Source organism: Paralichthys olivaceus, chromosome 10 (assembly GCF_024713975.1).
Source record: "Paralichthys olivaceus isolate ysfri-2021 chromosome 10, ASM2471397v2, whole genome shotgun sequence".
Lineage (NCBI taxonomy): Eukaryota > Metazoa > Chordata > Actinopteri > Pleuronectiformes > Paralichthyidae > Paralichthys > Paralichthys olivaceus.
In genome coordinates, this window is record NC_091102.1 from 6,926,048 (window position 1) to 6,952,210 (window position 26,163).

The 26,163-nt window shown below is 43.3% G+C and overlaps 2 protein-coding genes across 7 annotated transcripts in view; one reads left to right on the forward strand and one right to left on the reverse strand.

Moving 5' to 3' along the window:
- The window catches only part of il1rapl1a (interleukin 1 receptor accessory protein-like 1a), a 188,212-nt gene extending 173,505 nt beyond the window's left edge, over positions 1-14,707 (forward strand). For 3 of the 6 annotated variants that reach the window (XM_020100551.2, XM_020100552.2, XM_069533086.1), the window contains 6 exons: positions 1,782-1,914; positions 6,090-6,235; positions 7,691-7,837; positions 10,183-10,353; positions 11,276-11,320; positions 12,438-14,707. In XM_020100551.2, the coding sequence (XP_019956110.1) occupies positions 1,782-1,914; positions 6,090-6,235; positions 7,691-7,837; positions 10,183-10,353; positions 11,276-11,320; positions 12,438-13,159 (1,364 nt within the window). In that variant the 3' untranslated portion in view covers positions 13,160-14,707. The remainder of the gene's footprint in view (positions 1-1,781; positions 1,915-6,089; positions 6,236-7,690; positions 7,838-10,182; positions 10,354-11,275; positions 11,321-12,437) is intronic. The other 3 variants (XM_069533087.1, XM_069533089.1, XM_069533088.1) reach the window with 3 other exon arrangements.
- Positions 14,708-19,637: 4,930 nt separating this feature from the next.
- Positions 19,638-21,915, reverse strand: nr0b1 (nuclear receptor subfamily 0, group B, member 1). The gene is made up of 2 exons (XM_020108975.2): positions 20,903-21,915; positions 19,638-20,184 (listed from the first exon to the last, which is right to left on the reverse strand). Exons 1-2 carry the CDS (start codon positions 21,555-21,557, stop codon positions 19,943-19,945), a joined length of 897 nt encoding a protein of 298 aa, XP_019964534.1. The 5' UTR covers positions 21,558-21,915; the 3' UTR covers positions 19,638-19,942.
- Between the last annotated feature and the right edge of the window lie 4,248 nt (positions 21,916-26,163).

Below are 26,163 nucleotides of genomic sequence, written 5' to 3' on the forward strand. Positions count from 1 at the left end.
CCAATGTGAAGTGACAAGTCAATGTGCACATTGAAATGAAAGCACTTTTTTTGGTGCGGTTACCTCTGGGTTTGTGAGTTAACAGGATTATGCAAAACTACACAACAGATTTCCATGAAGTTTTGTGGAATATTGCAAGATTGGGTTTTTCAACATTTTTATACTTGTAATATTTGGATCTTGATGAAAAAATCGGGCATGTTTGCAGGACTGATATTTATGAGCGTGTGCAATTTGGTGCAGACCCAAATAAAAATTGTTATCTAGTGAATTTAAATGTGGTTTCACAGGGAGACTGTTGGGCTGTGGTGGCAGAATGAGCTTTACTGAGTGTCATTCTGTGTGAGAAAGGATTTGACTCGATCAGTGTTAGTTGTGAGGCTGTAAGTGCTGCTGCAGCTCCTACTCCCTACACAAGACTGTTGGGAGCAGGGGCCCCTGTCCAGTCAGTAGTCTTTTTAAATAAATGTATATTTATTTAACTTGTGCACGATGTGCATGAACAAGAGACAATTTTAATTTATTCAATGATGTGTGGTTTTGCTCAAATCTATAGAGTTAAAAAGGAATGACTTAAATGTGCACCTTACTGAATCATGAGATGTGGATGGATGTGTCCATAGTGCTGCAACATGCAGCATTAATGAATACATGTCTCATACCAGCACAGTTTACTTTGCACTCCTGCTCATAAATCAAGCTGCGAAAGGGACGAGCATTTCATCCCCGTCCCCTTCATGCATTTCTCCTGCTGCTTCCCAAAAAAGAAAATCCCACGCCCCGCGGAGTCACTCCCAGCGCTCACCCCCCCGAGATTACTTTACAGTATGTGCTGCACCGTGAGTCTCCCTGATCTATGTGTTGTTTACATGTTGCTGTGGGTTCACAGAGAGGCAGCAGCATGTGATTGCTGCACCCCAGCCCTCAGAGAATCCCTCTTCAGAGGAAGGCAGAATAAACATGTGCATAATATATGACAACACTCCATCTTTATGTTTTTGTCAACTCTAATCAGCTCAGATCAGAACTCTGTGTAATATTAGGTTTACTTTTTTCACTGTTTTACTCCAAACTCTCTCCAGGGATTTTGATTCAATCTCAAACAGCGAAATAATAACACCTGCACTATTGAATGTTTTCAATGCAGGTGGAGGAAACTTTTCTAAATTTTTTGATTTTTTTCGACTGTTGAACCAAGGAGATGATCCATCAATTCACAGGAAACCAGTGGATAATTTGCCCTTTGGTGACAATAACTACTTCTTCCTCGGATCAACTCTCAGCAAACTGCAGTTGTTGACTCCTGCCCTTCCCACATCCCGAGCAGCAGCTCTAAATAAAATAATATTACCATCAGCCTCCCCTCACTTCCCTCTGCCTCCTTTTATCTCGTGGACACTGTCTCAGGGGGTTTAGGAAGCTCTTGAGTGCCCTCATGTGTTCACTGCTGTTTACTTGCATTTTACATCAGACTTGTGTGCGTGGTCATATTTTAACATTTCCAGGGATGTTTCCCTCGAGTCTGTGAGAAAGCAAAGACTGTCTGCTTTAATCACTGCCGGGTGCACAAATGTCCAGCTTACATGTGTCATGTAAGCATTTTAAATGAGCCCTGTGCAAATATCTGTGTGTCTGTGTGCATATGTATTTTTAAAATCTAAGTGTATGGTTTGTGGATGCACATCACCACAAAACAAACTGTTGTTGTCGTTGACTGACTTTGAAGGCTTTTGCTAGCAGGACAATTAAGCATGACAGCACATCGTCTTCTGTCTTTGCAGGAAGTGCTTTGAACCTGACCTGCCGGGCGTTTTTTGGCTACAGTGGCGACGTCAGCCCACTCATCTACTGGATGAAGGGGGAGAAGTTCATAGAGGACCTGGACGAAGAAAGAGTCCAGGAGAGCGACATCAAGTAAGAGGCACACTGCTGCACAGAGTTAAAATCCTTTCATTGGCAGTAACAAGGGAATAATGGCAGCTGTGGATGAATTCACTGGAAAATATTAAAGGATGCCAGCAATGGTTTTGAATGTTTTAGCTCATTAACTCCAAATTGCATAAACTAAACCAACCGTTTTCCTGAGATTTATCCGCCGCCTTCCATCACGCAGAGACTTCAAGCTTGTTTTAGATCACTATTCATTCACTCTGACACCTTAATCCTTCCATTCAGATCGTGTTTTTGTCCGGTGAAAAAGCACCAGCAGTCAGGTGGAAACCGGTTGAGACATGTTACATTGTGCAGGGAAACAATAGAATAAACATAACAAGATAATCATCTATTATACATCACAATATCCGAGGTAACAGGAAGAATGCATGACTGTAAATTGGTAAAACACTTTTTAAACTGCAGGTGTTGCATTATGAAGAGTTTTCAGCTTCTCGCACATTAAGTTAAACACACACGAGCATGTGCTGCGTATCAGCATCATTAAAAGGTTCACAGTCGTAAAGTGGTAACAAGTAAAACAGATGAGAGTTGTGTATTACTTCATTATCACTACTGTATCTTTACTACATACCACAGTATTGGTGATATTATACTGCGACTGCACTGCAGTATTGATTACTTGTCCCAAGCCAAGTATGTTGTTTTTTTTGTAGGCAGGTCTGAACTAGTCGTGCAGCAGCATCACAGCTCTGACAACAGTCACTCAATAGTTAACACCACTGAACCAGTGACCTTCTGATAAGTAAACAACCTGTTCAACCTCCTAAGCCGCAGCCCCACTAATTTAATGTAATTAAAACTTGCCTTAAAGAATTAAACTCAGTGAGTAACACATCCTTTGCTGTGTGACGTTCATGCATAAATCCTCTTGTGAGTTTAGCTGCTGATTGTTTCTTCGAGTTCTGCAGCGTTTCAATTAGTTTTCTCTCTTCAAAGGAAAAGGAAGTGTAAAAAATTTGAATTTTGGGACGAGAACCCGGAGAAAATTCATGTCAATTGCTCTGCACTTTGGACATTATGAGAAAGTGGGTCTCTGTTTCTGCATTAGTTGTGAGACAAACTGAGCTGATGTCTAATGTCTTATATTTAGAGAAACTCTGCTGCAGAACAGGATGCACATTAGATGGATTATACTCACCACCAAACTAAAAAAAAAGCGAGTCCATGCCCTGCTGTCTGTTCACATGTATATCTGCCCTGACATTTTCCACCACAGATGAATGTACTAAATGTCAAACACGTTATTTGAAAAATCAATTTCTCCCTGACCTCTCTTACCGTCTGATTTTACAGCGAGTCTTCTCACCGAGCCTCTAAAACATTTAAAACAAGCCCATCTCCATGTCTCTCCCTGCGAGTGATGTAACACATTTAAACAAGTCCATTCCCTGGCCCATGTGCATGTTTCCCATTAGGGCTGTTTGGAGAGGCTGCAGCTCTGGGGAGACAGCCCTGTCAGATGGTTAACAACCGCCATTTTTCACACCGCCGCCACTATCGCTATCTCCCTCGCTGCACCCACCTATAGTGGAATGCAGATGGTTCACGGGGAGCGGGGGAAGAGAGAGAAAGAGAGAGAGAGGGAGATGCTGACAGGAAAGAAGCGTGGAAGAGAAACAAATATGGAAGGAGTCAGAGGAGGAAAGTAAGGAAGACACATCTGTGAAAGTGAGTTTGCTTGTAAGCTGATATGAACAAGCAACAGCAACAACTTTCATTTTAACCACGGCTGATGCTCTCTCTCTGTCTGTCTCTCTCTCTCTCTCGTCCTTCATTACGCCCTGACTCTAGACCCCCACACCCCACTCACTGGCTGAGGGGGGGGGTATCTTTTCAATAATTCATACCGATATTTCATGCAGCGGATCAATAATGTATTTGATCATCCCCTCTCTGTTGCTGATGCTGCTACTCCAGCCTTGTTGAGGTCCAGTCAGAGCCTGGGTTTACCTCAGTGACGGCAGCCAGAGGTACAGAGTGGGCGAACAGAGAAAAAAAAAAGGGAGGGCAGGAGAAACTAACCATGAACAAATCTGTGCTCCCCTGCAGCCAAGCCTTCCTTTACTAGTTAGAGTCGACAGAAACAGTGGGCTTGTTTCTTAGGGTTGCCTCTCCTCCTCGGGCTGGCACCCACACAGTTTTAACTTTATTACTAATGCATTACTAAACCTGGGTTTAGAGAACAGCACTCATCGGGCTCAGAGTTTCCGCAGGCATGTATTCACCCAACTTGGGGCCTATTGATTTGCAGGAGTTAATTTCTATGGAAACCCCTAGGCCAAATTCTCATTTGTGCCAACGGGACAGGGCTATTGTTGCTATCATAGCATGGATGACCGGACATTAGTTGCACGACGCAGAGATGAATAAATTAGCAAAACATGGCTCAGCATATTAAAGGAGGTGATCGATGCGTTGTCGACCCATTTCAGTCGTTGTTTTTGCAGGTGCACGTCGAGGTGAATGTATAAAAAAGAACTAATAAGTTGGGAATTGATTACGAAATGAGCAAACACAGAGATTCTGCTAATGAGGAAGGGAGAGAATATTGGAAAGGGGAAAAAAGTGCCTGGAGCAGACTGTAGTTTGATAGAGAGTTCACGATTAATTCATTCTGCTAACACCGTATCAATAAATGCCCAATTACCCAAATCTTCTACTGCGATGTCCGTTGTAAACCTGCCTGTTTGGAATGGGCAGTTGGTGAGAGAAAAATTTAATTTTGAAAATGATATAGTAGAGATTTTAGTTTATCTGAGGATGTAGAAGAAGGACTGTTCAACTCTGTCAGCAGACAGGCACGCTGCCCTGCCCCCACTGATTGCTACAGAGCGCTGGTCATCTGTTTGTTCATATTTCATTGATATTGAACGTATCGTACCAATCACATAAAATGTGATTTCCTTGGGCTATTGACAACGTACATGCCAAGCCTATAAGATGAACGGTTCACAAGACACTGACAGACAGACAGACAGGAAGTAGATGTGTTCCACCTGCACCTTGTGATCCACCTAGGTCCTCATCATTTCACATGTGAGGCTCAGGTTCTGAGTCGTTATCTGTATCGGGTTGTATAGCAGCGAGCAGTGCCAGCTCATATAGTGATAATGTGAAACAGAGAGGCTTCAAAGTACCCACCACTCCCCAGGGAGACATGAATTATTCCCAAGCCTCCTTCTCGTAGCAGCCTAGCCCCCAACTCATTGCACAACAATACTCAGCTGAAACTACAAATATCATCATCATCGGCAGCTGCAGCACTGAATGCATCAGCCTCTCTTATGCAAAGCTGGCGATACACTTTGAATTACCGATGTTCTTATGTGCAGTTTATCTGCTTGAAGACAAGAGAGAAGAGCAGTGCTTGAGAGTCATCATACCCCAACACACTTTCCTTCTATTTCATTCAACTGTTCTTTTCATCACATCGCCCTTATTATTCCAAATTGTAAATACACACACAGTGTACGTGCACACATGCAAACAAACAGAGGTGATCTCTTTCTAATTTGCACCATGTTTCCTCCTAAGTGTCATTTGTGCTGAGGGTGCTGTAAAAGTGGGCTAAGTAGTGTGTCTAAGGTACGAGAAAGCATTATCTCCCCATTTCCTCCTCCATCAGGCTCAAGCAGCCCAGCGGGGGACACTCATTTACTTTATGGAATATTACTTTCTCTCCGTTACCATGGCAGCCGCTATAAAAAGATTTCCCTCTCATTGCCATTATTTGATCCCCTCCCCACACACACACACACACACACACACACACACACACGCACGCACACACGCACGCCAAGAAGGAGTCCTTATTGATTTTCATTTTTCATATGTTTTGTGTGCAGAGGAAGAAATTAACATACCATGAGGTAATTACAGTAACACAAAGGGGGCTTCATCAGATACCTTTGTTGTACAGAGCGGCGCCGCTCACGGATATTTTTTTATCATATATGTCATATTGAAATGTGACTCAATGGGTTTTGTGATAGTCCATTGCAGGATTATGACTCCTGAGGCCCCATCACACGCATGCTGCTGCCACCACAGGACAAATCAACTTGCTTTAACAAGCTGCATCCCTGTTATGGTGCTGCAGAAACATTCTCTAAGTTTTATTTTCTTTCTTGCAGGTTGATCAAGGAGCATCTGGGGGAACAGGAAGTGGCCATTTCCTTGACCATTGACTCTTTGGAGGAGGAGGACCTGGGAAATTATTCCTGTTATGTGGAAAATGGAAACGGTCGTCGCCAAGCAACTATCCAGCTCTTCAGGCGAGGTAACAGCTCTCAAACGTTTCCCACAGCGTTTTTGCCTTTTATTTCATCATAAGTGGTTTTAAAATTGAAAGAAGTCCGGACTCTCTGACCGCCTCACATTCTCCAAGTGCCTTTAAAATGACACGAAGACTTAGAACGCAAACAGCAATAGCTAACTAACTCAAATGACCATTTACGTAATATACTACATATGGGTAATGTTGTCCTTTTTAATGCAACATGAAGCAACTGGCCTCTGAAATCATTCCAGGATTCCAGTATTCAAATATATAACCTTATTTTAACACATTTTTAGTTTTATTATTAAAAGTTTATCGACTAGTTTGACATTGTGCAGAACACCACAGTAGAGTAAAACGATTATTAACAGTCTCGTGTCTGCAGAGTTAATATAAAGCTAATAGCAGCCAGGGCACATAACCCCCAGTAAAATCTACTTTTTACACTTTGAATTAGCTTTGGTAATAAACACGAAGTGCACTGATAAGGTTTAGATACGCTATAACTAAGGTTTTTTTTTTTTACAGTGGTATGTTTCCAGGTTTTATGCAAAGAAAAGCAAAGTGTCTGCTGGCTGAACCTCCACATTTAGCAGACACTTACGAGAGCAGTATTGATCCTCCCATAGATAGATTCATTTGAACTTTTAATTTAATTGAATTTTATAAGAAATATGTATATTTCCCATAAAGATATGTATCAGAGCTTGGTACACATACTGCAGTTGCTATAGTAGCCATGCCGTTCTCCAGCCCATAGTGTGACAGTGATAAAATGTAAACCTGTTCTAGCTGAGCCAGCCAGGTAAACGCCGCTTTAATACACACCATAACTCATCCTTCCCCAGGCCGGGTCTCTAGGTAGATGCAGAGGAGATAATAGAGAAGAGAAATGAATGGAAAGATGGAGAGAAAGAAAGGAGGGGGAGGAAATGCCAGAGCGAGAGTTTTGATGGAGAGGGGAGTAAGTGAGATGAATAAACTGAAGCCTCTTGTTTTCAAAATGCCTCCATCCATGTCCAAGATTGTCACAAGTCCCAGTATGGACAGCAGCCAAAGTGCAGGGCCGTGTCACTGCTGCGCTGCGCCAAAGAAATGAATCCAATTCCTCATAATCTCTTTTTTTTCTCCCCTCTGTCTCCGTGCACTGTGCTCTCTCATTTTTCCCAAACTCATTATGAGCATTGTGACTCTTCCCAGTGAAGATTGATGCTGCTCAGCTTTGAGCCGAGCCCCGAAAATACTGACGACCATCCAACCTCCCGGCCGATGTAAATGTGTCCTGTAACAACCTCGTTCTTTCAATTTAACAGGAAACAATAAAACAAAACAGAGTCCAACCTGGTGCAGAGGCAACCACCTCGTTTTGTGTTTTCACAACTGCCAACGGAGTTGGAACCATGACTGTGTCAGCATTTTTGAAAATGTTTGTGTTTGTGTGTGTGTTGTCCTCAGCAGAGCTCATGTACACAGTGGAGCTGGCAGGAGGGCTGGGAGCGATCCTGCTGCTTCTCATCTTCCTCATCTCCCTCTACAAGTGCTACAAGATCGAGCTGATGCTTTTCTATAGGAGGCAGTTTGGCAGCGAGGACGTCGATGGAGGTAAAGACCAGAGCATTTGTTTACCCCTGTATGTTTTTTTCCGATCTTTATTCTTTCAGTTGGAGAACAGGACTCTCACAGGATGCTCTCACTCAAAACCTCAGTGCTCACACTCAAGTGTCTTCTTATCATGCTCACTCTTCTTCTGTGCACGTAGATTGTTCTAATGCTCTTGACCTACCAAAAATTTCCCAACCAATAGAATGCCAGGTGTAGCTATGACGAATGAAAATGTCCTCGTTGTAGTTACATTAACTATTCTCATAAAATACAGAAGGAAAAAAAGGGCGATGTCTATGTTGTTTTTATAGTTGCTATAGCAACAGTGTTTCCATAACGTAAAAAAACATATGATCCTTGATTTTGCCGTCCCATGTTCATCCTTTTCTTTTCAAGAGCACTGACGTCAAGCCGGTATGAAGCTAGCACACCCGCAACAAGAGCGGGACGGTCTCAGTTTCCAACTTACACCTCACATTCTATTTGTGGGGAAATTTGACAAATGTAAGAATTGACTGCACAGAAGCAGCAAGAGAGAGAGCGAGGAGAAGAGCTGAGGCTGGAGTGCAAGAAATCTAAGCAGGTTATACTCTAGTGCAAGCGAAGGGTTTTTGAGTGGAAGGTTTAGAAAATCTGAAATTATAGTCTTGCTCTTAAATTGTAAAACCACGAACTTGAATAAAGAAAAGAACGTATGTGTGTGTTCTGTCAGAGCCTCTATCCATAACAACCCTGTGGTAGATACAGATGTCTTTTCTGCTTCTGTCTCAACATCTCATTTCCTCTCTCTGCTGTTGTGCACGTGTCTGTGCGTGCGTGCATGTGTGTGTGTGTGTGTGTGTGTGTGTGTGCGCATTGTGCATAGGGAGGAGAGGAAAAAGATTTTCAATTTGTTGCCCATTTAGAAAGGGATCAGTCTCAATATGTCATGGAATGATGCCCACCCTCTGTGGTACTCTGGGACTCGACGGGCTCGCAGCTCCATCCCCGAGCGACAAACAGGAGCGTAAACAGCCTGAAATTGGAGGTCGACTTTTTGTTTTTCGCCACAGAACATAGTTAACTTTTCTCACGTCAGGAAAGGATTCGTCTGTTTGTGTCACAGTATCTCTCTCTCTTCTCTTGCTTTGTATTTTCGAGCCTCTCCGCTTTCTTCTCGAAAATTAAAATTCTGGGTGGAAAAAAACTGAACTCGTTTTCAAATCACTCGATTGTTTCTACAGTAGCATGAATTATCTATTACACACAGTTTTGTTGACTCAAACTTCCACATTATTAAGTCATACCGTCAGGGACCACTGATACAAGCTGTTTTTGATTTTCGCTAGGTGGTTAATTTGCGAGCTTGGTTGCTAATTTGAAAGCGTTGTTTGATGTTTGGATCCTTATGGAGCGCAGCCCTGGCCTTTCCACCGAGTTTCAAAGCTGCGTGCGCTCCTCAAAGAGTTTTTGAGAAAAAGTCCTTCTCCCCTTTTTTTTTGACTGGCCCACATTCCACTTTCTACAGAGCATAATGAGTAGGACTTACTGATCATGTCACCGGCAGAGCTTTTTTCCTGTCGTCTATTTTCTGCCTTTTAAGTTCTTTCCTCTCCGTCTCCTGGGAAATCATTTCAAGGTGGGGCAGAGAGAGCTGCTCGAATCCTGATCGAGGTGTTTCTTTATCTACATCCATTTTTTCTTTCTCGACTGCGCCACATGACCAAAAGTATACGGACACCGCTGTCCACTTTTCTGTTCTTGGTCTGGGCTTTTCAAACTCCAGCACATTTTCCCTGTTCATTAAGAAAGCAAATGAAAAACCAATCTTATGTGAAGAAGAGCAGGAGAAGTAAACCAACGCGTGAACTTACTCTAGATTTTCAGATTAAATGACTGAATGGAGCAACCGTTGGCTCATGTGGCAGCGTGGGCACCCCGCATGTGGAGGGATGAGTCCTCGGGCAGCGGCCGCGGGTTTTGCTGCATGTTTCTCCCGCTCTCTCTCTCACTTCATTTCATGCTTACTGTCAATCAAGGCGCTCAAAAAATATCTTTAAAAAAAAAGAATCCAACTATAAAACGTAACAGTAATACAGGATGTTCAGTAAATTTGGTTTTGTTGTGGAATTTGAACTAAAGTAAAATATTATATTGGCTGCATGGTTTTAGATTGACATGATGAATTTAAGGTGTGTTTGTTTTCCCGTTGTCCTTATACTATGTCCATCTAGTGTTTGCCTGTGCACATGTGACTGTGCCACAAGTACTCGAGAGATGCTCGGCTTTATTGTGCAGGATGTCAACGACTTTATTCCACCTTTTCATTCATGAGTTCCTCCCTGTCGTTCTTCTCCATTTCTCAGAAAACAAAGACTACGACGCGTACCTGTCCTACACCAAAGTGGACCCTGACCAGTGGAGTCAGGAGACCAGGGAGGAGGAACGCTTCGCCCTGGAGATCCTCCCTGACGTCCTGGAGAAACATTACGGCTACAAACTCTTCATCCCGGATCGAGACCTCATCCCGACAGGAAGTAAGCGCTGTGGCTGTCTGTGTGCAAGTGCCGGCTCACGCACTTGTGTGTTCATGTGACATGCTGTAGTTGAGTGTTGAGTTTACATTTGCTGGAGTTGTGGCACATTTCTTACATTGTGTTGTAGTTTGACGTGTTTGTTGTGTGTCGTTTTGTCGTCAGTGTCGTTTCTCACTGTCACCGTCTTGTGTTCCAGTGTTTTGTTCTTTGAGATCAGATTCAAGCTGAGTTTATAAAAACGATTAAAAGATGATTTCTCCAAATTTCCAAATTACGGGGAAAAGGGAAAAATATATATTCAACCCAAAACTGTACGACCATACATTCTCTTGTATTCTCCTCAAAACTCACTGGCCCTTCCCGTGCTATGTTGCCTACTATCTCAGTGGGAACACAGTATACAGTGTGTACCAGGAGCTGATAGATTAAACGTATTATCATCCCTGGTTTTCCTCCTTGCATTAATAAATCCGTGAAAATTCTGTCTGAACATATTCTCATGCGTGCTAACTCTGCTTAGCACTGCCAGTCTGTGCCAGCGGTACACAGTGTGCTCTAGTTAGCGGTGATGCTGCGTGTTTATACTGTGGGCTTCATGTGGAACTGATAAAACGCAAACACGTCCTAGTTGGTCCAGACAGAATTAAACATCAGAGGGAAATGTGCAAAGGCTCTGAGCCCCGCTGACTGAACTGCCTCTTTCCTTTAATCAAAAGAAAATTGCCGCCAGAGTCAGAGCCAAGCAAAATTGTTGAAGATTAATGTCCAATCAGGGAAACATGGAATATGATTAATTGTATGTGAAATAAAAAAGATGCGCGAGAGGAGAGGCCACTTTCTTACGACTGCATGTGTTGAGTATTGTTTCTGTGTGGGTGCCGTGTTCCGCCTGTGACCTGAATGTGTAAATGTTTATGTTTAGGTCTCACCAATGAACATTACCCGGATGACACTCGGCTCTTTGGAGGTACCCGCCCTCAGTCTCTTCCTCTTCTGTCAACTGCTCTCATTTACCTGCTCGTAGGGAAGTTTCACCGAGACGCTGCGAGTGGCGCTGACGTGCGATCTGAAGCATCAGGCTTGCTTCTATAGACGGCAGCTCGGCCTAGTCTTATGGACTGTGAAGCTTTATCAATCATCGCCGCCCATCTGTGGCCATTTGCTGCTTCGCTTGTCCACCCTCCACCCAGATCACTGATTCAAGTGTGAAAATACACAGAATAAGAAGTTACACTGCTTTAGATCTAAAGACACATATTCAACTCCACAAATGTCTTGCTTTTAAATATGTCTGCACACACACATGTCAAGTGTCGTCGTCTTGTTTGCATATATAAGACTCAAAGTAGAATAGCCCTCAGTAGAGCGTTTACCTCCGCCAAGGCCCAACAAGCCCCTTAAATTCAATGAGACCTCATAGCAAAGCCAACAAAACAATGCAGATTGTTAAAATCATAATTTCTATTGTGGCAATGATAAAAAGCAAATTACACTAAGAACTGCTTTTATTAGCAACATGAAAAACTAAGTAATGACAATCAAACCTATACTTAATAACATTTATTCCCAACTGGCACATTATCTCAGTTATACACGGGTGGTAGTTGCTCTTGTTACTGTTCTGTTGTTACTGTACAACAGCTGAACAGAATCCTACACACCTACGAAAACACAAGATCCAGGATGCTACTTGGATCCATGAACCGTTCCCTGGGAGAATTGTGAAAATGTTGAGAAATGAAATTTGAAAATGTTAAAGTAAATCTTGGATCTGCCTCCTGATACAGATCCACACCTAAATTTAATGGCTTCTTCCCAATCCCCATCCTTCCACCAAGTTTCATAGGAATCCATTCAGTAGTTTTTGTGTGATCTTGCTTATAAACAAACAAACACATGTACATGGGTGAAAACATAACCTCCTTGGTAATACTCAGTCATTGTCTTGTGTCTTGTGTTTGTTGCTTCACGTCCATCTATCATTGTTCAGTGTTATTGTCCTGTTCTCATTTATAAAATCTTTGGCTCATCTAAGTGACATCACTCAGCTCTCACGTCTTTGTATTCATCTTTCCTTTCTGCAGCCTACATAGAGGATGTGGCACGCTGCGTCGACCAGAGCAAACGCCTCATTATCGTCATGACACCCAACTACGTGGTCCGGCGAGGCTGGAGCATCTTTGAGCTGGAGACACGACTGCGCAACATGCTGGTGACCGGCGAGATTAAAGTCATCCTGATCGAGTGCGCCGAGTTGCGCGGCATCATGAACTACCAGGAGGTGGAGGCTCTTAAGCATACCATTAAAACCCTCACCGTCATCAAGTGGCGCGGCCCCAAGAGCAACAAGCTCAACTCCAAGTTCTGGAAGCAGCTGCAGTACGAGATGCCGTTCAGGCGCACAGTGCCCATGCTCACCCACGAGCCGGCGCTGGACGTCAGCGAGCAGGGCCCCTTTGGAGAGTTGCAGACCGTCTCCGCCATCTCCATGGCAGCAGCCACTTCCACCGCCATGGCCACCGCCCACCCAGAGCTGCGTTCCACCTTCCACAACACCTACCACACCACCATGAGGCAGAAACACTACTACCGCAGCTACGAGTATGACTTACCCCCCGGAGGGACCCTGCCGCCTCTCTCTTCTCTGGGGAACCAGCACACCTACTGCAACATCCCACTGACACTGCTGAACGGACAGAGGCCGCCCGGGAAGAGCCGAGAGCACAGCCTGGAGGAGGCGCACGCCAACAACGCCATGCTCCCTCTGCTGCCACGGGAAACCAGCATCTCCAGCGTCATCTGGTAATGATGAGCGGGCTCGGCGTTGGCTGGAGGGCGATCAATCAGGGTCAGACGTGGCTGGGCTCAGTCTTGGAGGGACACGGTTCATGCTCACGATTTTTGGTGAAAAGCGTTTGGGATGCATCTGTTGTTAACTAGCGGCGAGTGATGGAGTCTCAGCAGGTTTTTGGACCCTGCTGCTCTCGTTTTTTTTTTTTTTTTCTTTTTTTTTCCAAGCGGACAGCGCCTGCGTTACAGGAGAAGTTTTCTATGTGAAACTACAGGAGGTGTAACCAAGACACTGTTTCATCTTCTAGTGAGAGACGGACTCGCAAGAACTCCACATTAAAGAACCAACACTCTATGGCAATTGTGTACACACACACACACTCACAAACGTCCATACAAACAAGGAAAACAGGGTCTTGTACATATATTTCAATTTATTTGTAGCATCAGTGTTTTCCTGTTTTGTTTTGTTGTTTTTTGTTCATATCCGTTGCCTTCTCTAATGTAGGACTTTGCTTTAACACGGTTGTATTTTTTATATTGTTTTATCTCTTTTAGGTTCTTTTTCATTCTTCTTTTAACGCGCTTGTTTGGAAAGCCAGTGTGTCCACGTACCTGCGCTGTTGTGTTTTGGGTTTTTTTCTTCGTTTATTTGTTTGTTTTTAATCTTTGTGTAGTTTAAGAGAACATTTTTTAACACTTTTTGGAATCGCCTGGACATTTCAGGAGCTACGAGGAGCTGAAACTTCTTTTTGTTTACCTGTGAGAGGTGTATCTAGTTTAAAAAGGAAACTCTCTTTCGACAAAAAAAAATATTATAGATTATGCAAAAAGAAGGAGGAGCTGGTGGAAACTCACCGTCCTGTGAGAGCGAGCGGGTGGAGCGGCTGGGGGGGGGCAGTGCTAGTCCTCTCCAGTCAGACGGACCGACAGACTGGCAGATCTCTCTCTAAAGCTTCACATTTTCTACTGAGACGAACAGCCTTGCTGTTTTAGAGTGATAGTGAAATGCCTCACCTTAAAAAGAAATCTGTAGATTATTTTAAAAAGAATTCTATTTTTATAACAGAAAAGAGTTTGCTTGAGAAGTCACACTGATTTGCATTTCATCGACCATGGAGCGGGGGATTTGTGTATAAGTGTTATGCTGGTTTTGTATCCTTGCAACGTGATTCCTGATTTGTTCAGAGATTAAGGTGGTTTATGAATCCCACATGAAAAAAATATGCCCTCTACTGTTCTAGATACAAAGTAAAGCATTTTCAATGTTTGTTTGTTTTTAAACACAATATTATTCCCATCTTGATAATTACTTTGGTTCATATGGATAGTTCATGTTTAAGGAAAGAAAATAATTTGTGTTTTGAAAGACTTTTTAAATATATTTGAAGGTGTGATTTTTGAGTATGCATAGCAAATAGATATGTATTCTATATATAATATAGATATTTATATAAATATATAAACACGATTTTCACTTGGAAAGAAATGTCTATCTTTATAGAAACACAATCATTATCAGTTGCCCTTACTTTCTCACTGCACATTAAAAACATTGATTTCCTTTTGATGGTTTTCTTTTGTGTCCAAGTTTGACTCTTTGTTGTCAGTGAGTTCTAACAGCCGCTACTCGTCCGATCACAATCAATAGTCACCTAAATGATGAATCCATCACTGTCTGGGACTTCACGATGTCCGTGACAGTCTCCTGATGGAACTGATGAAAGTGACTTGAATTTGTGAAGATCAGAACCAAACTGTTGATGTGGTAAACAATACAAAACAGTAGTATAATAGTAGAAGACACCATGAGAGCAGTGTGTGTTTGTATGTACAGGTCATAGACTGTATAGAGAGATGGACGACAGGATCACTCGCTGCAGTATAGGTCATAAATACCAGCCTCCTCCATGTTAGTGGATGGGGCATGGCACACCCTACTCCCGTTGTGCTTTAAAATGAGTTTACCACTGTGGAACTGATGCTCATAGCTTCAGAAAAACCTTGGTCAGAGTATATCTCAGTACACTCAGCTTGGCTGTGGGAAACACTATGATACCTCCTGTCTCTGCCTGACGTTTGAGAGATAATGTGCCGTTTCACGGGTTATTACCTAAACTTCACACTATTTTTAATTGTGGGGCTCTGATTTCTTCTTGTCCGTCCTATTTAACATATAGATCTTAAATTTTTTTTATTATGCTCCTAAAAAGTCTTTAACTTTTTGATACCTGCAGAAACCCTGTTGTTATGATCAATGTTTGTTTTTTTACATTTGATTCTAAGTATTTATTTAATGTTATACATGTGAAATGTCCTGATTCACAGCCAACATTTTGCTCAGAACTGGTTGAGGGTGTGTATCAGTGGGACTTCAAAACCGTACCTCATTAACCCCTCATTTCAGTTTTCAATCCAAAAACCAAACCTCTGAGGGGACATATGCTTTACACACAGTGAAACCACTGAACCCAGATGACAGAGGGATGGAGCTAATGTCCAGATGTACATTTCCAATTATTCTTTAACTTTTGAGAAACAAATAACATAACTCTACAACCCTTGCAGAGTTATTTCAATGCAGTGGGCAAAGGGGGGGAAAGTCAACAATTAGACAGCTTGTAATAATGGAGCTTGTAATCAGAGTTTGACCTTTTAAAATGTTCTTATGGGGGGGGGGGCTTGTAGTGAAGAAGGCATACCATGTAATTGCCTTTTCTCTGGTTCATTAGCGGCTGGAGACATTTATTACATGGAATCCCTCTCGCTCACTCGCTCCTCATCCTCCTTATCCACCCTGTCAGATAGGAGCAGTAAACACACACAACGCAGCGATATAAGCCAAATATACTGTATATTTGGCTCAAAGTCAGGCAGCTTCATTTGATGCCTGACTCGCTTGGCAACGTAAACACAGTGGCGTTTGAGTGTTGCCAAACAGTGCCATCTCCTGGGGATAAACACCACCTACAAGGGCTGTTTGTGATTGAGCGTTGGTAAACATGGAGACAGAAAGCAGATTTTCTGATTCCCTGTCAGTCCCCGGGGAGAACAGAGGAGAGGGGAAAGTGGGGCAGAGGAAAAAAAAAAAAGAAAGAGAGAGATACACTGCCAGAGGAAGGGAGAGAGTGACTGGGAGACTGTCGGCATAAAAGAAAGACGATGGACATTTTTGTTGGAGCTTTGGTGCACAGAGGGGGCTGAAACAAACACAAACTAAAAACTGTTATACCAGCATCAGTAGAAGAAAATGATATAATTGAACCACAGCCACTGAAAGTCAGTTTAAATAAAAGATGCCAACAGTTGGAGGCATGCAAACACACACAGCACGTCGACCGCACTGAAACTGGTGACTGTTGCACGTTGGCAGCCTCCGAGCAGACAGCTGGAGTTTTATTAGCAGACACAGGATTAATAGAGTCTTCATTACCCACAGCAATTAAGGACTTAATTGGAGAGAAAATAGGTCCCATGGAAAGGGAACATGTAGAGGACACAGGCGGGAAGGAGAATATCTTCAGAGTCCACAGTGGCTAATGTGCAATGATTAATCAGACCACCAGGAGGTGGCATCACATGACATCAATATTTCATATTTCCATTGCACTGTTGAATTTTATCTGCAGCTCTTTTAATTCAGTGGAAATCCATATGCATACTGTGCATGTGCTTATTTTGCACTGAGCTGGATAGAAACAGCACAAAGGCAAAGTCATTGCTAGTTAGAGGTACATTTGAAAACCCCTCTGCTTAGTAAACATTTTTCTGTGTAGTGAAATTTGATAAAAGATTCAATTTAATTTTAGTAAGGTGTCCATTCATCATAAATACCAGACAGCAGATACTCCGGCAGATAAGCTTAACAAACTACGAGAACTCAGACGACCCACGTATGTGCCTGTAATAAACGTTGGTTTATTTGATGTCATCACTCTCAGATTAAAAGGGATGGAACTCTCTGTAACCCTGCTGCTTTTTAAAGTTTTTAAACCTCCTTATAAACTCTGCACAACAACAACTACTGGCTGAGCTCCAAGTTTAACGTTTATAATCAAGGGGTCACTTCATGGGCCGGTGCTTCTCTGAGCGAGAGATTGAAAAAAAAAGATTTCTAACAGATTTCAGGAGAAAAAATGTCTGTTGATCTTTAACTCTCATTTTCTCCTCCTCTTCTTTATTTGGTTGCAGTAGTGAAAAGTAACTTAGTACTCAAGTACTGCACATGAAGGGATGGTTCACTCTAAAATGAAAATTCACTCATTATTTACTCACGACTGTCCTCCAGGAACGAGGAGGTGATCAGAGGACATTTAGGCTAAAAACACGGTGTAAATACGCCGTTTCGAGATGAATTTGAATGACAGTGTTTGCGGACACTTGAATGACACCAAGAGCTGCATGGAGGGATTTTATGGTTTTTTTCTGTATTTTTTTTTTACGTTTATTAAAAGTGGTCACCAGTTACTTGTGTTGGATTTGGATGCAACGCTGTTTACCCATGAAACGTTTTGTGAACTCGAACACTTCACTCCCTCCATCAGCATAATGGTGAGTAGATAATGAGGGAATTTTTTATTTTTGGGTGAACTGTCCCCTTAAGTCTCTTGTCCTTGTGTGTTTCTTTACATTTCTGAGGCAAGTATTTACTTTACTTTTAGTTAGTGAGCAGAATTACTGGACAGATGATCATTATTATTATTATTGGTGGAGGGATGTGTCAGGAGAGTTAAATGTTGGTGTGGATCAGATCACAGGGCTGATCCAGGAGCTATTTTTCACTTTCTTTAAGATTGTGATGTTTTATGACATTTGTTTGGAATAATTTGTGGATCTTGATCAAAAAATCAAGCACGTAATACAGACTGGTTTCTATGAGTGAATGAGAATTTGGTGCAGCTTGATTGAAGTTACTGTTGAGCCTCAGCGGAGGAATGAGCTCTAATTTTATTTTGATTGCGATCACTAGTTACTTTGCAGTTTCAAAATACGATCAACAAATAAATGATATGTTAAAACACGGGCTACCCAGCTGTATGCAAAGGTATTAAAATTAGCACCAGCTTTACCAAGTGAAATATTAAAGCGTTTCACACATGATTTCATCAATAATTACGAACTAATCTTGTAATATAATTCACATTATATTAGTACTTTTCTACCCTATTATAGATTTGTATCATATGTCTAAGCTGCAGTGTGGCTACTTTAACATCAGTAAAAGACCTGAGTACTTCTTCCACCTCCGTCATAGTAAATAATCCAAGAGTGAGGGCACATCTAAATGTATAATAGTCACCTTCTGCCCAGGTTATTTTGTCAGAATGGGCCAAGACAAAGCCACAGGGAGCGAGTACAGGTTCAGACCATCTGGCCTTTGAACAGTGGCTAACTATTATAGCTGCTGCAGGCGGGAGTCAGACGTCCAGGGACTCAGCTTCATAAAACCATTTGGTCAGACTGTATGTACTGTAACAGCAGGAAGCCCAAGGTGAACATTCATGTTGAACCGTGTTTCATCACATGCAGCTTTTATAGAATTAATGGAAGACAATGCTGTGCGAGGATACCACGAGACTGACATAGCTGTTGTTGCCTTTAAGCACTCGTCTCCTGGTGCGTTTCCTCTGCAGGGCAGAGAGAGATTTTTATTTTCTTCTCGCTGGAGGCAGTTTGATGTGCATCCAGAAAATTCTACTCTGTAATGACCAGAGTTACAGGGACAGGTAGAACATTACCTGAGGCGCTTCTACTGCACCATCTCTGCATCCTGCACCTGTCTGGAAAGAGTGTGTGTGTGTGTGTGTGTGTGTGTGTGTGTGTGTGTGTGTGTGTGTGTGTGTGTGTGTGTGTGTGTGTGTGTGTGTGTGTGTGTGTGTGTGTGTGTGTGTGTGTGTGTGTGAGTGTGAGTGCGAGTGCAGAACACAATGGCTGCATGTGGTGTACTGTTGCTCTCTGGTGGTCTAACCTGGCATTTCACCAGCTTTTAGAGGAGCTAGTTTCACACTCATCTCCCAAACTCCTGACCTCCCTGCTGGACGCTGAACAGCTGGTGTGAGTAACTTCAGCCTCTTCATTATAGATGATGTAATCAAACTCGTTTTCAATCATTTCTGTAAACAGTAACTCACACGACTCAGTGTGTCAGATCTCTTAAGGTGAAAAAAACATCAGATCTGTAGTTATCACTTTTTACGCAACAAGACATTTTATCTCTTATACAAGATACTGTCTGAGAGTGATTTCACACTGGAGGACTTTAAGTATGTCTCAAAGCTAGTACATATAGTCTATATTCTTACTGAAGTAAAACTTGAATGCAGGACTTGTAAAACATATCTACATTGCAACAAAACTACTCAATGTGATATACTTCAGATCTAAGACGCTGTCTGGGACAGATTTCACACTGGAGTGAGTGTGTCATGACAGAGCGGTAGCACACAAACACACGAGGGTAGAGACATACAGTGATAAATAAAAACCAGCTCAGATCAGAGTGTTCTTTTTTATTATAGAAAAATAATGTGTATAAAAACAAATAAATTATGAATTCCAGCAGCTGCTTTGTATTTTTCCTCTATTATAACATATCCGACCTTTAACACGCTCTCTGCCACTCTCACACACACACACACACACACACACACACAGTCTCTTGCCTGTGTTGGTTGTCTCACAGCTTTTTGCAGATCTCCCCACACACAGCAGTAGTAATTTCAGTCCCTACATCTTCCTCACTCTTTCACAGCCTCTCAGTCCTCGTGGCAGCTGAACCCTCTCTAAATGGGACTCCTCTTCATTTCCCGTAGAACATCTCCATGAGCACCTCCTCGATGTTCACGCTGCCTATGACGGGTCTGAAGAAGAGCTGGGCGACCACCGGCGGGCTGATGGCCCTCAGCATGGACAGGGCGATGAGCAGCTTGGCGAAGCGTGTCGTGTCCTCGCGGTGGATGAGCCTGATGTGCTCGTTCAGAGCCTGGTGCGCCTCCCTGCGCAGGGACTGGATGTAGTGGAGGCAGCGCAGACCCTCCAGATCTGGGTCAGGGATGGAGAGGAGATGGAAGTGAGTGGAGAGAACACAACTTTAATATAAGACATTGTCAGTAAGAGGCTTTAATGCTCTTTATTGAGGCTTTAAGAGGTAATAAAACTGCTTTTATTATCCAAAATACAGCATGTATTGGATGGACCGCAAAATGCAGGGAGACTAATGGCATCTTTTATTCCATAGGTGAGGTTTATTCTAGGGCGTAATTTGCAGATGGATGGGGGGGTGTAACCTCCCCAATAATCAAAACAGCCCTATAAAAAAACATTGAATAATCATCAATCATACTGTCTCACTGAATGACTATTATCCCCTTTTATAAAACAGGATCAAGTGCTTGGTTTCAACAAAGACTAACTTTTTTCACCCACATTTTTATTGTTGGTTTTTATCTATCAACTGCAAAAAAAAAGGGATTATTTCTTTATCATGCAAATATATATTGGTCATATATAATAATGTAGGAATTATCCAGAGTATTTGACCCCAACCCCCCAATATTTAATTCATATTCATTGTATACCTGTCTTTACACGGACTACGTGTTTCTTGATAGTTTTGGACAAGTATGCCACTGATTTCAAATTAAATAAAACTTCTGACTCGTAAAAACTCATCACAAACTTATTTTTAGGACAAAGTCTTTATGCTGCTCTGACAGTTTGCTCTCATGTGTGTTAAATAAGTTTACAAACCCAGACCTACCCGGGTTAAAGAGCACGGCTCCTTTCAGGTACGCGTACTCCTTGGTACTGATATCCACACTCCAGCACTTCTTCAGGAAAGCTCGGATCGCCTCGATGTCCACCATCGACACCCCGGCCGCCGCTCTGCTCTGCCCGGCGGGGGGCTCGCTCTGGCGGTCGGGCAGGCCGGTGAGGATGCGCTGCAGCATGCTGGGCTCCACCGTCTCCGTGGTCTCGAAGTCCACTCGGTCCTGCGCCAGCCCGAGCACCAGCAGCGGAGCCCAGCCGCTGCGGATGAGCACCAGCTGGTCGTCCTCCGGCAGCTCCCGGAAGCACGGAACGTTCTTCACGAAGCGCAGCGTCTTCACCAGGACTGCCGACGCCGATTTGCACGTCACCTGCGGGGAGCGGAGGACACCCCGGCGCCGCGCCGAGCCGCAGGAGCACGCCTGCTGCCGGAGCTCCTGCAGCGAGGCCGGGCCGGAGGAGGTGGCGGTGGAAGAGGAGGAGGAGGAGGTCTTGTGGAGCAGGTGCTGCAGTGTTTGTTGTTGTTCTTGTGGATGTTGTTGTTCCTCGGTGCTTACGAGGCTGTCACTCTTCAAAATGCTGTAGAGGATGCTGCTGCTGTTCCGGCCGCTGGATCCCCGGCAGCGGCAGCCCTCCAGCGAGGCCATGGCCGCTCTGCATGAGCCGGAGGTCGGCTGTTGCTCTTTGAAGCAGCCGGAGGTCAGTGACACGGGTAGAGCTGTTTTCTTATCCCCGATAGCCCCGAGTGAAGGGCAGCACGTTTATATGAGCTCCTGTCTGCTCCACTGTCACACAGCCTGCTCACTGTGCATGGTCCACCTCCACACACTCTGGCACCTCCTCCTTCCACACCTCCTGCTCTGTGTCACACACACACACATACATTTATATGCATACACACGTACACGCACACACTTTTTTGCGCACTCACACATGCATATACACACATATATGTATATTCATACACACACATGCACAAACACACACATGTGCATACACACACTTCAACCCCCCCCCCCCCCCTTCAGTGCCCTCACAGATGCTCAACACTGTAAAAGGACATTTTTCATGCATGAAACCACACAATCATATAAACCAACTCTTTTGCTCACCTACGAAAGGTTAAAGTAATTATACAAAATATGTGACATATTGGCACAATGCACAAGATCATACACACAGTCAAAAGGTCTGCTGGTTAGTAGAAGTGATTATGTTATTAATTGTGCGAGACGGGAGAGAAAGGAAAGAGAGGAGGCAGAGACAGACAAGAAATCAGAGCCAGCTTCTATTCTCAGCATTACCTTGACTCTCTGGCAGCGCTGTTTATCAGGCAGGAGTCGGGTAAAAAATATAGGCCACCGACAGATCTGAAGGCTTAATTATTTTAGGGAAAATTTATATGATTTTCTATGAGCGGGGGCAAAAAAAGTAGGAAGAGCTGAGCTGTGAAGGCCGACGTCCAACCTTGACTCGGACACACTGATATTGATTTAACCGTGAAAACAGGAGCTGGTGAATTATGATGTCATGACTCAGTGCTCTCCTTGCCTCTGTCACTGAAGGAGGATGGGGAGCAGCCGAAAGAGGGAGAGAAACAGAGCGCAGATGGAGAAGGGCGGGAGGGCGGTTTGAAAGAGAGGAGGAGTGGAGGTCAGTGAGTGAGAGAAGGAGAACGACAGGTCGGGATAAAGCAGATGAATTAGAGGTTTATCTTAATTGCTCCTAAGAGGGATCACAGGTTAGGGTTGACTGCTACCTGAGAGAGAAGGAGAAAGAGGAAGGGGAAAATCAGATGTGATTACGGAGGAAAGAGAAACTAAGCAAAGATGAGTCGTCGTAATGAGGGAATTTGCTTTGGAAAAAAGCCTCTGTGTCTTGACTTGAGGTCCAGAGAGTCAGGCAGTTCTGGTGCAGCCACCTAACAAATACCCTCGCATTGGTACATGAAGGTCCCCGCAGAAGGTTGTCTTTGGTGTAAAGAAAGGATGACATTGAGTGCATGGCAACATTAATGAAATAGCAGTGAGCAGGACATCAGTGTCCCCTGCTCTGTTTCGTCGAAGGACGCGGCTGTGAATGGAGGCAGGATGAAAAACTTTTGCAGTAGTGCTTCAACATTGTTCAGAGGCCAAATGTCTTTGTATTGATTTAGCTGAGAGAGAAAACAGAGATTTTTCACATGTTTATATCAAGGACACCGCGGGATAAACAGCCTTCAATCAGCCCGTCTCTTCTCCCGCTCAAGGCCCAGCCAGCTCAGGTTATAACAATCCCTCTGTCTCAAGGAGAGATTACATTATGTCTTGTTGCAAAAGCACAGGAGTTGAAAAGACGAGCTCCGATGCTCTGTCACTCTTTGTCTTGTTTCACGGGTCCTCCATTTCTTCTTTTTTGTTTAGCAATTTTGCACAAGGTAGCTCGCTGCTCCGCCATCTTCGCTCTGACGGAGCCAATAATAAAAGTCTTGAAAAACTCAAACTATACAGACACCAAGTTCAGTTTGTGCAGCAACATACTGGTGAGGTTTATTTGGAGTAGTACTGACGATCAATCAAATGGTCCAAAGAGAGCTGCACTTTGGAGAAATGTAGTTTTACTGCTGCAAACCGTCACCGAGCAACTACTTTATCAAAAAATTCAACCAAAGAGCTTCTGTCTGCAGCTACAATACAAAGTCAATAAAGAGTCATCGTAACCATGATCTCAGGACTAAAGATGATGAGCTGTAGTTGGACGACGTGTCTCCACATCCTGCTGCCATCTTGCAGTTTTGAATCTGCACAGTAGTGATCATGGTGCGGAGCCCCCATTTCACCAATAATACATGAAGTCGATCAATCCGGCATCAGTATCAGCTGTCAGTCGTGATGTTTCACCCCCATTTTGTAGCACTAATAAAACTGTTTATGTGTAACTTTGGCCACTAGGGGCCTCTCAATCAAAACCGTAACAAAAGACAGATAGATTAGATTGATGACGACTTCAAGCAGCGTGGGATCATGGGAGTTGTTGTCTTCACCCTTGCCAATTAAAATCTACCTGAATTTCCACATATCAGGGAAAATGAACAATTAAACAAACATCACTGTGATAAAAAAAACACCTAACAGATACCAAACTTTACTGTTTGTCCCATCCACTAACATGGAGGAGGCGGGCGTATTGCACCCACCCAACAGGGTGGTGGAGCTGTCATGTTTTCTTTTATTCACAGTCTGTGGCTGAAACTGCATTAGCAGCAACCCGATGCTCTCTATTTGAATCTCTTTCTCTTAGCTCCCCCGCAGTCATGTTATTTGTCGCTGCAGCGTTTTGTCTTCTGATTGTTACGCTAATGACAACAAGTTGTGTGTTTGTTTTCTGAAAATCACTCGAGATTATCCTGCTGCCTTCAAAGACTGAGTGACTTTCTGCAACTGAACTCCGATAAGACTGAAGGTCTGGTAACTGGTTCAGATTAAATTTCACATTTGAGGCGTGGGAAAATCTTTAGGATTATGATTTAAAAAGGAAATTAGGTTAAAAACTGAATTTTAAGAGTTTAATAACAAAGATCTTTTGGTGCTGAAGGTTTTAGCTCTAACATCAAAATTGAATACTGTGTACACTGTGTGCCAAAAAAGTTTGTTTTCTAGAAGCTACATGATATAAAGTGGTCAGAGTCATGGTATCAGCTGTAAAAGTCAAGTTCGCTCTCAGTTTTCTGTGAAATGGAGCAGACTCCTTCTCTGGCCGTGTGCCTGCTGGTCCCCAGCCCAGTTTAAAATGGGTCTGCATGGGGAGGCCCGTTTCTCAGCCCTATCACATGTCAGACTTTTAGGATATGAGCTGACCTCTTACAAAACCCAGCGTGTGTCTTCAGCTGGTAAACCATCATGTCCCTGCATCCGATTCAACTTGTGCTCGTCTCGATGTGAACAAACTACTCTGGTGCAAATCTGCAAACTGATCGGCACTGAAATATCGGCACATGCACAATGTCCCAGAGAGCTAGCAATATTTTGGTTGTCATACTCGCATTCTGTCTGCGATCTGCACAGTATTTCTTTGACAAATGGCTGTGTCACCCAGACAGTCCGAGTCGCAGCCGTGTGCTGCTGCAGCTCTGTGTGGCCAGAGCTGAAATTTAGAGCAAGGTCAGAATCAGAGAAGCTGCTCAGACGAGGGAGCACGGGAACGTGAGAGCAACACGCAGGAATAAAAATGGAAAGACAAAGTAAATTCCCACTGCTTTAAACTCTTATTTTGACACAGTGTTTTAATCCAACTCCACAATTTCCTCGCAGAAGCGCTGAACTCGTTCAATGTGCGGAGATTGCTCAAATAAATACACAGTGTGTCCAGAGAGCGAGTATTGTTGTGCTATGTACTTTTGCAGCAGTGAGCATTTCCTGAAGGCTGATTTCACAAATGAAACTCTAAGGTTGCCGTGACCCAAGAAGACAGCTCTTTGGCAAATTCAGCCGAGCCGGCCTTGAAAGACAAGTGTGGGGAAAAACAAAAGGTTTTTTTACCAAACACTCGGGGCCACAGACACTCCAAGACAGGTCTCAGAAACTTAAGAGGACAACTTTGTATGATTCAAGGCTTTGCATTAAATGGCTCCTCTGGAAAAGTCTTGTACTGCATTGTTTGTTGATTTGTTGGGCGCTCTCCTGGCGGTTGCTATAGTGACTGCCTCCATTTTCTCTCTGTGGCTGCTCACATAAAAGACTGTGTCCTTGTCTCCATAATAGTTTCAAATTGAATACTGCACTTTCCAAGGACTCATGTCGCCAACTTACAGCAGAGTGAAAGTGCGTGTGTGTGTCTGTGTGTGTGTCAGAGAGGAAGAAAGAAGACAAGTTTGCTTCAGATGTGCCGGATAAAAGTAAAGTTAAATGCAGCTTTTTTTAAAACTTTGTCTTTATTTATTTTGTCAAATAGGGAATGCAATGAAAATCATTTTTAAAAATGAGATGATTTAATGATTGAGAATGATCATTAATTTCACTTCTTCATCTTCTTATCATAAGATGTTAGAAGCTGTGCGGCGTCATCACCATGATTCTTGTAAATTTCTCTTGAGCTTCTCAAATTAGAGTAATCGCATCATGTCACATCACAGGATAAGGTTTATTATGATGATATATTTTTAACTAGAATGTCACACAGTAGAGGACAAACCTCCAAGGACCAATTGTGCCCTTGAATTCAATCAATCTGCACATCATTGCACCAACTGGTAGATATTAGCTCACTAATGGTTCT

What these genes read in the sequence shown, in the direction of transcription:
- nr0b1 (XM_020108975.2), bottom strand. Translation starts at nt 21,557, where the DNA reads ATGGCCTCGCTGGAGGGCTGCCGCTGCCGGGGATCCAGCGGCCGGAAC. An exon ending in AGCCGTGCTCTTTAACCCGG is followed by an intron (nt 20,185 to 20,902) that starts GTAGGTCTGGGT and finishes TCCCTGACCCAG; the next exon opens with ATCTGGAGGGTCTGCGCTGC.